General features: G+C 40.7%; 1 protein-coding gene across 2 annotated transcripts in view; it reads left to right on the top strand.

Annotated features, from left to right (window-relative positions):
• Positions 1 to 10,110, top strand: part of LOC147466066 (Protein kinase superfamily protein) — an 84,571-nt gene extending 74,461 nt beyond the window's left edge. For both annotated transcript variants that reach the window (XM_086523640.1, XM_086523636.1), the window contains exons 11-12: positions 9,612 to 9,693; positions 9,771 to 10,110. In XM_086523640.1, coding sequence (XP_086379766.1) covers positions 9,612 to 9,693; positions 9,771 to 9,857 — 169 coding nt within the window. In that variant the 3' untranslated portion in view covers positions 9,858 to 10,110. The remainder of the gene's footprint in view (positions 1 to 9,611; positions 9,694 to 9,770) is intronic.
• The last annotated feature ends 6,183 nt before the right edge of the window (positions 10,111 to 16,293 follow it).

Genomic DNA, 16,293 nt, shown 5'->3' with positions numbered 1-16,293 from the left:
ACAAATGACTTTGACAAAAGCACTAATCAAGTTGCAGATGTGATACTGATACTTTTGACAAAGATGAGACAAGTTGCAGATTTGATCAGTTTTCAGTTTGGCAAAATAGTCATGGTCAATAACAATGCCATGACATGGGACTCAATAGTTAGAGCTTTGGATGCAGAAGCAAGCAAAAATACATTTGCCTTTTCCCGGAGTTTCTACAACTACCCTTGGGTTTTATTTTAAATGGGAGGGAATGTCACGATTGTGACATATTCTTTCTCTTTGTATTACCTTCTTCACTTGATTCTTTTGTGGATACGAAGACGTACCAGATCAGAGACCCCTGTTCTTGAAAGGATGTGTTGCCTTTAAGCTAGGTAGCTCCCACCATTTGTAGGCAATGCTCATGTTGTGCCTTAGGTTTTTGGTAAGAGCATTTGCATGGTTTTTTCATGCGTGTTGATTTTGATCAATGAGACCAAACCATCATCAAGCATCTGCCTGATAAAATGGTACGGCACATCAATGTGTTTTGTATGGGCATGAAACATGGAATTTTTAGCCAAATAGATTGCTCTTTGGCTATCACATCCAAGGACAGGCGTCTCATCATGCAATCCAAGTTCACTGATCAGGCGGGCTAACTATATGGCTTCTTTGGAAACCTCAATGACTAAAATATATTTAGCCTCAGTAGTAGAGAGTGCAACTATCCTCTAAAGTCTAGAGCACCATAAAATAGCACCACTTGCCACTGTGTAAATGTACCCACTAGTCGACTTGCGGGTATTAACGTCACCTGGCATGTTAGAATTACAATACCCTTGCAGTTGTAATAAACCCTTTCCATAACAAAGGCATTTGCTTTTGGTCCCTTTCAAGTACCTCATTATGGACTCTACAACATCCCAATGTGCTCTACTAGGTTTAGACATAAACCTGCTCACTACTCCCGTTGAATAAGCAATGTTAGGTCTAGTAGCAACCATAGCATACATGAGAGAGCCCCAAGCTGAAGCATAAGTTACTTTCCTCATAGCATTGGTTGCATCATCAGTTTTCGGGCAATCACTTACACTCAACTTTACATGTGGCTACAATGGCACGCTCAAAGGCTTAGCATCAGCCATAGTAAACCTGTCAAGTACTTTTTCAATGTACTTTTCTTGAAACAAATACAACAGTTTCTGTTGCCTGTCTGTCGTTATGTGTATGCCCAAAAATATGTTCAATTGAATCAAATGTTTCATTGCAAAAGCTGAATTCAGCTAGTTTTTGAGAGTGTCAAGAGTGCTCTAACTAACAGCATGCCATTCACATGCATCATCAGTTTTCGGGCAATCACTTGCACTCAACTTTACATGTGGCTACAATGGCACACTCAAAGGCTTAGCATCAGCCATATTAAACCTGTCAAGTAATTTTTCAATGTACTTTTCTTGAGACAAATACAACAGTTTTTGTTTATCATCTCTTGTTATGCGCATGCCCAAAATATGTTCAACTGAACCCAAATGTTTCAGTGCACAAGCTGAATTCAACTGGTTTTTGAGAGTGTCAAGAGTGCTCTGACTAACAGTATGTCATTCACATACAATACAAAAATCATTGGGCTGTTGTCCACATCTCTATAAACATTGATCTGCATGGTTGCGTTTGAACCCATGTGTTAGCATGAAAATGTCATCCCATACAAACTTCTTTTCAGCATACATACAAGGTCTTCCATGCCAGGTATGACAAAACCTTCCGGCTGCATCGTGTACAGATCTTCTTCAAGATCACCACACAAATGTTGTCTTTACATCCATCTAATCCATCTCCAAATCCAAGATAGCAATGAGAGCAAAAAGAACGCGAAGGATAGTCATTTTCACAACAAGAGAAAACACCACCTGAAAATCAATGCCTGCCTTCTACGCATATCCTTTGGCAATAAGCATAGCTTTGTACTTGGGTTTGCCATTGATAGTTTTGATTTTGTACAGCCACTTGTTAGGAATGGTTTTCCTACCCTTGGGTAACTTAATTAACCGAATCCCAAGTATCATTGGCATGAAGTTCCTTGATTTCTTCTTGCATACACTTGCTCTTAGAATCACATGACATCGCCTCTTTATATATAAGAGGCTCTTCTCATCTGTCGACATAATGCATTGCAAAGAGGGGTCAAATCTTTGCGGTCTCCTCACCTTGCTAGATCTCCGCACCCAATGATCTACATTATCTGCATAGGTTCTATATCAGAAGGGATGTCATCATCATTTATGGGCTGTTGTACATCATCTGCAGCCCTATTTTTAGCATGTTCTCTTGGCTGCAAATCGCCCTGAGGTGCATGCAATGGCTGTCCAACATCTTCTGGCTCAATAACCACTTGCTCATTGAGAGTTTTGGGCCTTTGTGGTGCATCCTACGACTCAATTTCAGAAATAATAGGTGGCTGTGCATGCTGAAATTCGACCATTTTAGAGTCAACATCAGAGGTGACATTGTTTTTTAGCAGCTTTGCCTCATTAAATACAACTTCTTGGCTGCATATAACCCTTTGAAGTTGAGGTAGCCATACTATATAGTCCATGTTTCCTGCATGCCCATATCCCATGAAGATTCCTTTCATGCACTTAGCATCAAGCTTGCTCCTAAACTCACGCATTACATGCACAAATGCATGACAACCAAAAATGTGTAAGTGGTCATATGAAGCGGGTTTGCTGGACCAAGCCTCTCCCCAAAAAACTCAAGGGAGATTACCGGTGGACGACATGCATCGAACTCTCTCACACAATGTCTTGTTATATCTCTCAGCCATACCATTAGACGAGAGACTCCAAGGGGATGTTAGCTCCCTCTTGATACCATTTAAACTTAGCAACTTCGGAAGTTGAAAAATCACCCCCATTGTCTGTAGGCAAGCATTTTAGCTTTCTACTTGTGTGGGTACCCAAAAATGCATGAAAAGTTTTCAAAGAAGCAAACGTGTCACTTTTATTCTTGAGCAAATAAACCCATATTTTCCTAGAGAAATCGTCAACAAAAGGAAACAAAATACGCAGCACCACCCATACTCTTTACAGGCATGCTACACACATCAGAATGTACAAGATCAAGATGATCAAATTTGCGAGGGAACCAGAGTAATAAGAATTTCTCACTTGCTTTCCATATTGACATTCATCACAAAAATCAAGCTTTAAGCCCTTAGTGCCAACACGAGAGGAAAGAACATCAAGTACTTTCTCGCTCATATGGCTTTATTTTTTGTGCCAAAGCTCCAAGTGAGACCCAATCTCTACTATAGCAACAAACTTGCATGGCAAGGCTTTGCAATGCAAGAAGTAAAGTGTCCCCTTCTTTGTGCCCTTAACAATTTGCATAGCAGCTTTTGTGAGCTTCCAAGTAACACCACTGAAAATTGTGTTATAACCATGCATATCAAGCTGTCCAATAGAAAGCAAACTCTTCTTGATGCCAGGAACATATCTGACATTATGCAAAACAAGCTCTTGCCCATTATCAAGGGCCAAATGAATAGTGCCTATTCCATCAATCGTGCAAGTATGATTATTTCCAAGATAAACCTTACCATAAATGCATGCATCAAAAGTGACAAAACACTTCTAAGATGGGGTTACATGACAAGAGGCACCCGAGTCCACTATCCAGGATTGGGACAAGTCATCACTCATAGACAGGAAAGGATCAATGAGATCACCCTTGGTGATCGCTTGCTGCAAGAGAGAGCTACTTAAGTTTTAGAAGTCCAAAAAACTTAAGTGATGAGGTTTTAGAGACTCTTTTATTAAAATGTGCCCATTTGGCCACTTGGACAACGTGAAACCATAGTAACAGGGAATGGCCGTTTTCAGGTCTCCGTTCCCCGTTCCCCGTTCCGCGTTCCCATTCCGTTTTCCCGTTCCTGGTAACTATGCGTGAAACCTTTAAAAATAGTCCAAGTGGTCGGCCAATAAATAAAGTATTATGCCTATACAAGCCCTGAATATATATAAAAAGTATCTGCAAAGCTCTCAAGCAGAGCTACGTGTTGGAAACGGTCCGGAGGAGATCGGGAGTGACCTCTAGGCTTTTACCCCCAACAAAAAGAACTTTACCTGGCATGAATGGGCCAATTTCATACTGTATCCAACTTATCAGGATCAATGCGAATTCTATCGCTAGTAATAATATGACCTAGATAAAGAAGCTCTTTCTTGAAGAATTTGCATTTACAGGCTTTGGCATAAAGCTTACCAGCTCTCAGTACTTCGAGAACAACACGTATATGTGCAAGATGTTCGGATAAACTTCAGCTGTAAATCAAGATGTCATCGAGAAATACAACAACAAAGCTGCTAAGAAACGATCTCTACAGATCATTCATCATCCGTTGAAACGTAGCAGGAGCATTGGTCGAACTAAAAGGTAAGACCAAAAACTCATAGTGACCATAGCGCGTATGGAAACCCGTTTTAGGAACATCTTCCAGTTTGATTCGTATCTGATGATAGCATGATCGCAAGTCTATCTTCGTAAAGTATCACTCTCCATGGAGTCGATCTATCAGATCATCCATACGTGGAAGCAGATATATATTCTTAACACTGAACTTATTCAAGCCCTTGTAATCCACGTAAAAACGCATACTGTTATCTTCCTTCCGAAAAAGTAGCATAGGTGCGCGCTCCCACAGAGATTTACTTGACCGAACAAAACCCCTGTCGAGATAATCCTTTAATTGTCGTTGAATCTCGTCCTTCTCAGTTTTACTAAACTAATAGGGTTGCTTGGAAAAAAGGCTGATTACCAGCCACCACTTCAATGGCATGATCTTCTCCTCTCGAAGGCGGTGAGCCTTGAGGTAGATCATCAAGAAAAACATCCTTGAAATTAGTGATGCTTTCTTGGATGAGGGTGGACTCGTCAGAATCCCGAAGTTCAACAGAAGAACATGAAACATCTTTAGTAATAGAAGTCTACAAAAGTCTACATCAGAAGACTTTGCATCCTTACACATTTCCAAAGCAGAGACAATTTGTATTGCAAACTCATTATTTATAGAAATCTGATTACAAAGCGAAACAGACACATGAGGCATGTCCTGTTTAACAAAAACAAGAGGGTGATGTACATAGTCTAGATGCAACGTATCTTGTTTATAAAAAAACCATGGAATCCCTAAGATAACATCTGCTCTGTCTGAACGCACGGTGTGGAAATCCAGGTTTCCTTTTTAATCAGCTAGCTCGAGCGCCAAGCTTTGAACCATCTAATTCCATACATCCATGTCTTCATCTCCACCCATCTTCACATGATACTCGTGGTCACTATCCCTCAAAATTATGTGAGCTTCCATCATCAAGGAGTACGGTCACGTCGTGACTGTCCCTCAAAATTATGTGAGCTTCCATCATCAAGGAGTACGTTTGCGTCGTGACCATTGATCTTTTCGGGAAAATGGAGAAGATCATGCTTATCAAACACTTTGGTGCTAAACGTACAATTAGTGCATGAGCTATGTGCTAAGTGATGGATTTCAACATGAATAAAATCAGAGTTGCCTAAGATTGCGTGAATTTGAACCGAAGGGCGTCCTTGTGGTTTCTTGATCTTCTTCCTAGGACAATCTAAAATATGGTGGCCCGTGTAGCCACAACCAAAACAAGGTCCCTTCTTCACTGCATCTGCAATGATAGAATTCCTGGCTTTCTTCTTCTCTTAGGCACCACGCAAAGTGGTGTCGAGAGAAGGTCACGACGGCGAGTTCGACTTTTGCTGGAATCAAGGCCGCTTCTTCAAAGTGCCCTCACCAGATTGGTAATCAGAACTTCTTTCCTTTTCATAATTCGCTCCATTTATCAAAATGGAATGTTCTGGCCTTTGCCATAACATCCTCAACATCAGTCGGGGCTTTATCCTCATACTAACAAAGAACACGTGGAACAGGGCCCTCCCGTTCCCGGAACAGGTTCCCAAGCCGGACACCTCATCGGAACGGAAACGGAAATGGAAATGGAACGTTCCCTTTCCAAACAAAACCGGAATAGCAGTCGGAATGCGATCCGGGACGGCCGGAACGGAAAGTCTCTCTTTCAAGCTCTCAACCTCACCCTCTCCCTCAAGGCTCTCCCTTCCTCTCTTTCTCCCTCAAGGCTTCAAAGTTCAAGCCTCAAGGCTCAAAGCCTCAAGCTCTCAACCTCACCCTCTCCCTCAAACTCTCTCTCCCTCTCCCTCGGGCCTCAAGGCTCCAATCCAAGCCTTCATTGAAGTTCAAGCCTAAAGGCTCAAGCTCCATCTCTCCCTCAAGGCTCACTTTCGAGTCTTAAGCTCCATCTGGCGTCCCTCCCTCGTGTAAGCCTTAAGCATTATTGAAAAGCATGTCCAAATAGGACTCTACTTGGAGTAATGGGTGTGTGTGGCTCTCTACTAACATTTAGTTTGAATCCAGCTTTTTAGGTTTACCGTTTCGGCCCCCCCTTCCCATTCCGCTACCCCGGGGGCATCCCGCTCTTGAAACGTTCATGTGTCCCCCGTTCTCGTTCTGTTTATCCTTAATTAAGGCCCAACGATAATCTTCATGCAGACCCAACAGATATATATGCACAACGTGTGTAGAGTCCACCTTACAAAAGGTGAGTGCTTTCTTGAAAGTCATAGTATACTTGTTAAAGGACATAGTTTTCATCGAAAGCGTCTGTAGCTTAGCACAGGCTTTCAAAGGACCCATTTTTTGCGGAGTCCTTGAATTTGACGCAAAAATCAGCCCCAAGTCGTAGGCTTCTCTATCATATCACCCCACAAGGTAAGCGCCTTACTGCACAAAATAGAGAGGAATCGTTTGAATCTCCGTTCATCATGCTCTTCATGGAGATTAAAGTACGTGGTCCACAGATGAAGCCAATTATTTATAGCTAATTCTGTACATTCCTTCTCCTCCCATGAGAATTTGGTAGTTTTGTACAGAATTGCTGCAGTGGGGCCACCCTATGGATGCCCAAAAGCAGCAATTTGCATCTACAATTACTAAAGATGGGTGTCGTTCTCGGAAACGCGTACAATCGTCAACTCAATCATATTTTCGAGAGCAACAACTCAAGCATTAAACCCTTTGTATGGCTCCTTCGAGAGGGTATACAAAAATGTTCGTCTGAACAGTTGCATTTTCCAAAGCAGATATGCGTTGATCAAGCTCTGAAAAGTACTCGTAATCCATGTATATAAAGCACGGGTGAACATAATTTGAGTGTTACCTGGCATGTCTTCACGTTGTTCACCTGAGCTAGAGGAATCATGGCGAATTTACCTCCTGAGTTTTGGGGAGAGGTTGTTATGGTAGCTTTACACATCATCAATAGATTGCCTAGTACTCCATTTCTTTGCGATTTTTTGGGAAGCTCTGCACGTCAGCGTTATCCGAAAGTGGGCAGGTGACGACCGGAGAGCATGAGCACGAGCAGATGGGAGAGATGGGCTTTGAGAGAGGAACACGTGACTCAAACGTGAGTTCTTTGAGTGAGTTTTCTCTTTGTAAGAGTTTTTAACAAAGTATAGGTTTCATACTTTACTTTAAAAAGGTCCTTGGCCATATATTTTTTTAAAAGGCCATTTAAATAAGTTCAACGTAAAGGGGATAAAATCGCATGCGTAAAAAAAGCACGGAAGGCAAGTCGTTCTGAGAACGACGTGTCAACAAAGCATTACCAATGACCTCAATCAATTGAGTAAGGGTGGCGATAGTCTTTGTGCAGTAATTTCTGAGCCCTTTAGGTAGTCCACAACAATACTTTTCTCTTTGCTATGTCAATGGCATGAATTTGTAGGAAGTTACTGGAAGTAACGCTTTGAAAAACTTCTGATTGTACTCGTCTAAATATTTGCAGTTAGGCGCATTGAGTTGGTGCCAGTCTGTCATAACATCAACTTCAAACTCATTTGACAGCCATGCAGATGTGAAAATCTGTTTGAAATAAACCCATGTGGACGATGCTTGTCCATGCATTAGCAAAGTTGTCCACCATTGACGCGCATTTCCTTTTAAGAAAGTGGCAGCTTTCCGAAGCTTCGAAGCCTCTGTAAAATCCCCCTCTGCATGTGCAATATCAGATTGTTGGAGTAATGAAAGAGCCTTCGTCTTGTCATCAAAACCACTGAAAATGTCTAACTTTACAGTTGCACCACCTTCTTTGTATGGTTTCGGCTTGTCAAGCAATGTCAAAATGTCATAAGTGTCTACAACATGGGTATATTGGTTGGAATCATCTGTACTCCTTGGCCACTAACATTTTGGCCTCTTGGTGCCATATTTATTTGTTGATTGGAAAAACCAACCATACCAAAATTGCCCTATGGCACCCCAAACTGGCCTCGAGTACCCTGAAACCCTTGCTGTAAGCTAACATTACCATGCATGGGGTTTGGCATCATGCTTTGCATACCCCCAAACAGTGTTCCTGGCATATATTGTTGATTTCCAAGTGCATAACCAGACATAGTTTGAAACATAGATCCACCTCCAAAATACCCAGGATGTACCGGAGTTGGTGGAAATACCTGATGCATAGCCTAAAAGGTAGTTCTGTGTCCATTTAGACCAACATTTGGGCGCTCAAAGGTGGCTGGCTGAACTGGTATAGCCCGAGAAATTGGCGTCCTAGCCACCTATTCATGGACAGAAAGGGTTTGCCTTGGAGTCTCAAGTGACTACACAACATGCGAATGCTCCTTGTCTTACTAGGACACATAAGGGACTTGCGCTTGAGCTTGAACATGCTTTACAAGTTGAGGATGTTCCTCCTGCAAAGATCCTCTCCTTGTTGCCCAATCCTTGCTCTTTGATCCCGAGGCGCATTCACACCAGTAAAGGGTAAAGACAATGGCAGCTGTGAACTTTTGCCAACCTCACTCGCTGAAGAATTAGCTTGTCGACCCTGTGAAGAAGAGCCCTCTTCTCTAGTGTCATCTCTCTTGTCAACTATAGTTGAATTCCAAGTACCTGTCCTTTGTGTCTTTGCCCAAAACAGACCAAGGCTCACTTCTTGAGGATACCTAGCTTTCATCGAGGTGACCCGGGTTCAAATTCTGGCAATGGAACCATGAAACCGCTTACTAAAGGGCGGTAAGACTTTAACTTTCACACAAAAACTATGTCGTCTAAATTTCCTTGCACTTTATGACACACAGAAACTTCACAAATGAACCTCTTCAAAACAATCCACGACTTGGTAGCCAGAGTGTTCCCAAGGACAATGACACCTTGCTGGCCCCGTAAAACTTACTCTTTGCAACTTTTGCTCAACTTGGCTGGATGTTTGTAAGGTTTCATCTCCTTTCCCAACAGCACATACTCACTCAGCGTGCTGCCTTGTTGACTCATCTGTCTCCCAATCATAAGCCCCAGAGCACCTGAGAAGAAATAATAAAGCCCAGTAGCAAATCACACCATATGGTGTTGTGGGCCGTGGCTGACAAATATTGAGTTGTCCTTGGAATTTTTTTCAATTTATGTGTCTTGGACTCTTGCGCCAATGATTGAGTAGTAGTCTTGGCACTAGACAATGAAGCAATCCCTTTTTATACAGGATGAGTCTGTGAGTTTAGGGTTGATGTGCCTGCCTATCCATGTGCAGGTATTGCTTGGCTGATGACAACTGGGTAGAAGCAATCAAGTTTCTTGACTTGGGAGAGGGAGCCGGATGGGAACTGCTCCAGGTTCTTAGAAACCAACTATTGCACTTCAACCTTATGAACACTTACATCACACTATTTAACCTTAACTTTTATAACAGGCCATGCTAAATGCAGACTATCGACAACGTCCCATTGCGGAAGCAGTTTTAAACCACAGATTCATGACTGGGGCTCTTCTTTTTTGAAGATCCATGACGTCCCATGTCATCTTGTAGACCTGTGTAAAAAGAAAAGGTTTTGAAAAGAAACTCATACCACACAATTAGCTTCTTTAAGTGTGTCGGATGTCCCCAAAACACATTGCAATATCTTATTAATAGTGTAAAAAGATTGCAGGCTAAGATTCCCTTTTGGAAAAAGGGAATTCTCATTTACAAGCTTGTTCATTGTATGTTAAACTTTGCCCAATGGCCCAATGTGGGCTACATCGTTCCCTTCTTTCCTCTGTTTGTGCTTTTCGTTTGCTTGCAGGTGCTCGTAGGCTTGCTGCGTCAACTGATTTTTAAAACTTGCCCAATGCAAAGAACTAAAGACACGGAAAAGTGTTCCGGCAAGAATCTTCAGTTTTCCTGCTCTTCATGTACAGCTGCAATGTAGTCATTTATCAGCGTGCAGCCATTGTGCAGCTTATTAGGGATCATGTCACGTACAGCATGTGCTCTTGCCTGTGTGTGTCCACACGCGCACACACCCCCCAATTTGAAAGATGTCTTTGCTTCCCCTCCACCCCTTGATTCTTATGTGTTGGATGAATGCTAGATCTCAGCTTGTTTCACATGTTTTTCCTATTCTTTTCGAGGGAGATTCATTTTCTTTAGAATTGCCCCAAACACAGACATTATGTGAGTATTTTTGGTAGCGGATTTTATATTTGCGAGCTTCCGTTTTGGAGTTGTTGGAGTTGAAAATTTATATCAAGTTAAACCTTTGTATTACACTTAAGGACTGCCAAGCATGAAACAAAAACGACTTGTGGACACTTGCATGTCAAAACAACCAGCCCAATCAGTCCGAAAATATGATTGTGGCATGAGAAAAGCCTACATTGGATTGTGCATCCTTTCAATTACCAAACAATTAAAGGTGACACGCATGCATGTCTATGCTTGAGGGAATGTAAGCTTAAGCACTCTCTTATTGAATTGAAGCGTAACTTTTTTTATAAAAAAGCATCGTTTGTAATTAGTTTGAGGACTATGAAGAATACCAAACACAAGTAGTGTAGAAGTAAGCTACCAAGTCAATTGAAGTAGCCCCAAAACCAAACTAGATTCTAAGTGGTAGTGTGACATGCATATAATACTACGTAGTAAACCTCCAATCATATTTTAATCTCGCTTCTACTAAAATGTCATGTTGTCACCATGGACACAAATCAAAGCACCAAAATGCCATGTCTAGAGAGAGTAACCTTCCAAATCAATTCAACAAGCTTTAAAATTAAACTACATTTCAAATGGTAGTGTGACATGCATCTTATACTATGGTAATAAACCTCCAATCACATTATCTCGTCACGTGATCACCCAAATGTCATGTCTCGTCATATGGCCACCAAATACATATAACACTTGAATCAAAACATCAAAATGCAATGTCTAAAGTCTCCTATAGTAAGTTGGCGGCCTTGCATCAACATATCATTGGTCCACATACCATGTGGACAAACATCTTTCATATAGCACACATCTAGCTTTAAGCACATATAATGTCTCATAACCTCCGCTCAAACTCAGCCCAAACCACCACATTTTGCAAGCACATTCAAAAGATAGTCGTAAGGCTAAGTAAATGTAGCTAGCAACTATTCGCTCATATAAAAGGTCAATTAAGAATGTATTGCAGACACATGTATTACAACATTGAGTAGTGTCATACATCCAACTAGTTTTCCAAACGAACAAAAAAGACACCTCTACCTCGTCTCTAGTTGTAACACCATCAATCTCTATGGGGAAAACAATCATCCAGCGTGTAGCTATAGTCCGTTGGAAACCACCTCTCAGCAATCTTCTCCTAGCCTCTTATCATAGCGGAACATGATACCAAAGACACATGGTAATATTAAGTACGGAACGTAAATATTTAAAATAACTTACAGAAAGTGACCTAGTTACAATGTTTTTGGTTGTGATATTTCATTTGAAATCTCATCATCTCTCTAGTGAGTGGATGTCGATAAACCTTTTGATTACACATGAGGGTCCAGGTACGTAGAAGCACAAGTTCTAACCTCTATTCATTATTCTCATTCGAAAATCTAACTCTTTCATTTGTAGTAACATATCAAACCCTAAAATGCTTGGTACATGTTCTCTAGCAAGTTTCATTCTCTTTTTCTTTTGACCAAATCCTTCTGTTAAAGTCTCAAAATCTCTTCTTTGTGTTGACCTTACTCGCCTACTGGTGTTTCTATAAGATTTTTGAAACTATCATTCTCTTGGGTTAGAATTGTTATTTCATTTCTAATTTCTTAATCTCTGTCTTTAGCACATACAGAATTTTGGAGAAAGATTATGTATTGGACATAATAGTTTTGTGATTGACAAAGCCTTGAACAATAGCCTAGCAACCCATCTTCTCTATCTCCAACAAATCTCATAAGGTCATGACGTGTACGAAAAGGTGGATATGTGCCGGTTTGTGGGTCCAATGGGTAAATGCTTCTCTTTGTCCAAATATTCATGTGTTTTTGTCCTTCTCTTCGTAGCCCTTGAGCTTCTCTAGCATCCTTGAGAGGTCTCTAATAAACACTTCTAGTCGTTGCATAGAGTTGGTTGAGCTTAATGTTCAAATGAAACTTATTACTAGAGGTGTGGTTTGAAGTAGACACTGTGAGATGATGCAGATCGGCTCATGGGTTAAGCTCTATGCATGGGCTTTCCTCTGTTCATGGCTTGAGGATCCGGATTTGTGAGGGAGGAGAGAGGGAGGGGGTCGAAACAAAATCAAAAGCGAAAAAGAAAGAGGAGGAAGGAAACCTCATGTTTGTTGCCAGAGTAACTGATTGCAACCCACACCTCAAGGAGAGCACGACACGACATGCAAGACAATAAGATTGGAGGAGCTCACCATTGGAGCTCTAGCTATACAATGTGTGTGTGTGTGTGTGTGTGTGTGCACCTTCGAGTGCATGTATCAGAGCCCCACAGGGGTACACCTTTCAAAAATACCTATAGCGCGTACATGCAAGGTGTATTTTTAAAACCCTTCTACACACACACACACACACACACACACACAATTAAGTACTTGGCTATGGCAAGTGCAAGTGGGGCTGAACCATGAGAGAGAGGGAACGAGCGAGCAGAAGAATAACAAGAGTAAGGAGATGGAAAGAGTGATAGAAAAAACTCCACGCTATCTATTTTTGAGCTTTTACATATATATAAAAGTGATCATTAAAGTTATAATAGACATGAATGCTCTTAGAAAGAGTGGTGTGTGTTTGTCTACCATGAGCAGTTTCTCACATGGGCTTGAAACCCAACAACCCCCCTCTCAAGCCCAAACCAGTGACTAAGGTCATGATAAACATGGAAGAGTCTAACAAACAACCTAAAACATGAGTAGAAGCCCCCCTCCCCCCCCGGCCGGCAACAACATCGGGGTGTGTATACTTCCCTCGAACAAGAATGAGGAGGGAACAAAAGGACTCGACCAAACCAACACATAGGAAGGTCTTACCACTTATCAACGTGGCAATTTCTATAACTTGTAAAAGATTTATTGACTATGACAATATAAACAAACTAGAAAACAAAAGGACATCACTTTCGACGAGGACCATTTGTGCTTTAACAACACCATCAACAAAGTTAATTTGACTTTTCTTCTTCTTCAAACACTTATTGGAAGAATGGTTTGTCTTACCACAATGAATTCACAAGGATTTTTGGTGAAGCAATCCTTTGTTTAATGATTATTTCACCCACAAATTACACAAAATCTAGTATTAGTGGACGTTCTTGTTGAAGTTGATGTAGAAGTGCATCCACTGATTGCATATGTTGTGGGAACCATGGAAGAAGTAGCACATAATTCTCTTTTCTCTTCTTCCTGCAAATTCACCATACCATCCAAAGAAGGCAAATGATTTCCTCCCTTCAAGATGGTCACAACTTTACAAAACTTAGCAGGTAAGCTATTGAGTAAAACGGTAATAAGAGGTTTGATGGGTACCTGAGCTTCAACATATACTGCTAGATTCGGATGCACTTTAACTTGTTAGCTAGTGCAGCTATATTTTCATCAACACGCATGGTTAAAGAATACAATTCCATATTTAAGCTCATTTTAGAGTATCTAGCTTTGACACCAAAAAGAGTTTCTAATTCTATCTAGGCTTCACCCGAAGATGTGATATCATCCAAATAATGAATAAAATTGTCCTCAAGAGAAGTCAAAATAATATCAAGTGTCTGCTCACCTTTCCTTTGTTGTTCCGCATATAAAAGCTCGACTGACTGCAATCATTGTTCCCGCTTTGTCTGTTGAAAGAGGTTTGACGACGCTCTAAAAGTTTTTTCGTATGAGGTATGCCTTGACTTTGATTTTCTAGGTATGGAATCTGAACCTATAAAATAGAGAGAGAGAGAGAGAGAGAGAGAGAGAGAGAGAGAGAGAGAGAGAGAGAGAGAGAGAGAGAGAGAGAGGCAACAAGCGAGCATAATAAGAACAAGAGAAGAGAGAGAGATTGATAGACAAAATTCCAGACTGTTATTTATTTTTGAGCTTTTACATATATCTAAAAGTGACCATTGAAGTTGTGGTCAGCATGCATGCTCCTAAAAAGAGTGACACAGTCTGTCTACCACAAGAATACTTTCTCACATGGGCTTGAAACCCCACACGCACTTCACCATGAATGAAAAGACCCCTTTACTTTCATAAACTTGTAATGCTTTCAATTTCTAACCCCTCTTGTACATGTAATTATGTAACTCTTTGAAATATAAAAAATCCTTCCGAGTGAACTCACATGCTACACTTACATATTTTGAGGCGGACCTTGAATTCAACCTTTGAGTGAAGAACATGTTGAAGCGATGGGTGGCCCTCATCTATATGTGACACGTGGCTCATTGAAGGGCAAGATATTGATGAGTGGCCACGTCATCTGAGTGAGCCATGAATACACAGTCATCTTATGCACATTTGGTTTTCAAAAACTTTGCATGCGTGTCTTGGCTAGGCTATCAGTCTTAGATGTGCCGGGTTGAGGGTTCGTCGAGCTGCAAGTGTGTGACTGTAGCTATGACACGTGTGCTAGTCTTTTTCATACCATTGCGCCTCAAGATTTGTCCAGGCCATGTCTCCTCCATTGATCCTTTCACTCCCATCCCATGTCACATTTGGATGAGCATGGGTGACCAATTCTGAAGAAAGCAAACCATTCTAGTACAAAGGAGGACAAATCTTGGCTTAAGGAGGTGGTTGTTGAGGTAAGCCCAACTTGTGGATTGGTTAGATTGGAGGTCTTTGACACCTTAAAGTTTTGGGGTCTAGATGGCAAGACCAATTTGTGGAACATCTCTATTAAGCGGGTTGCACAAAAATAATACTACAAGGGGTGACCTCCCTAGAAGTTGTTGCCCCTATGTACCTTTAAGGATGGCTACATTTTTTATGGGCAAGTAGCACTTGTGGGTCACTCAAACCACTCCAATTTAGGTTCTTCATGTACGATGATGCAATGATACAATATAACACACATGTAGGTGTTTCAAAATGGAGAGGTATCCATTTTTGGAAGCATGATGCTAATAGTAAACCAATGCTACCACAAAGAAATCGATCTCTAGTTCCCATGGTAAAATTTGTAAAGGAAAATAAGGAATCAATACCCACAAATTCAACAACTACATAAGGTTTTTGTAAGGTTTGAGATAGTTAAAATGTACCAAGGTACTATAGACATGTGATAGTTATACTATAATAATACAATTCAAGAATTTGGAAAGATAATTATTTCAAAGGAAATATTGTACAAATATGTTTGGCCAAAATCTCAAGGATCTCATCAACTAGATGGGATAACCATGATTTTCAAACAAGAGGTACATATATCCATTGGTTTTGAAGAAAAAACTTAACATTATCGTGGAGGGGACAAACCAAGAGAAAAATTCAATCACATGATGAATATCAACAAGAAGAATATGTCTTCCTTTGCATAGATGAAACAACATCTTTCTAGTATGGTTCTCAACAAGGGTAGTATTTTATGTTGATAATGATCATAGGTCACCTAACCACAAGAAATTATTGATACATCTTGTGCAGGATAGGGCAGTGTCACAAATGACTAGGCTTATTTTGATTGTTGAAAGGGGTTTTTGGACCATCAATGAGATTAAAAAGTTGATATGAGCTGATAATAAGGATGAACATGATGTTGAATCTATTGTGTCCCAAGAACAAACTGTAGTATCCTAATTCTTTTACTTTTTAGTATGTTGCTTTTTTATGTTATCCTCCCAAACCTATTCATATATTTTTCTTTCTAGGTTACATTTTGTCCATTGCTTTCTTTCCTCGGCAAAAGTCCTCGTAAAACACCCTAAATTGCTTGTTTCTTAAAAAAGTGTTCATAAACACTCCATGTCTATAAATCTACTT

Source organism: Adiantum capillus-veneris, chromosome 1 (assembly GCF_014529385.1).
Source record: "Adiantum capillus-veneris isolate H3 chromosome 1, ASM1452938v2, whole genome shotgun sequence".
NCBI classification, from domain to species: domain Eukaryota; kingdom Viridiplantae; phylum Streptophyta; class Polypodiopsida; order Polypodiales; family Pteridaceae; genus Adiantum; species Adiantum capillus-veneris.
This window is presented reverse-complemented; position numbering and strand designations above follow the sequence as displayed.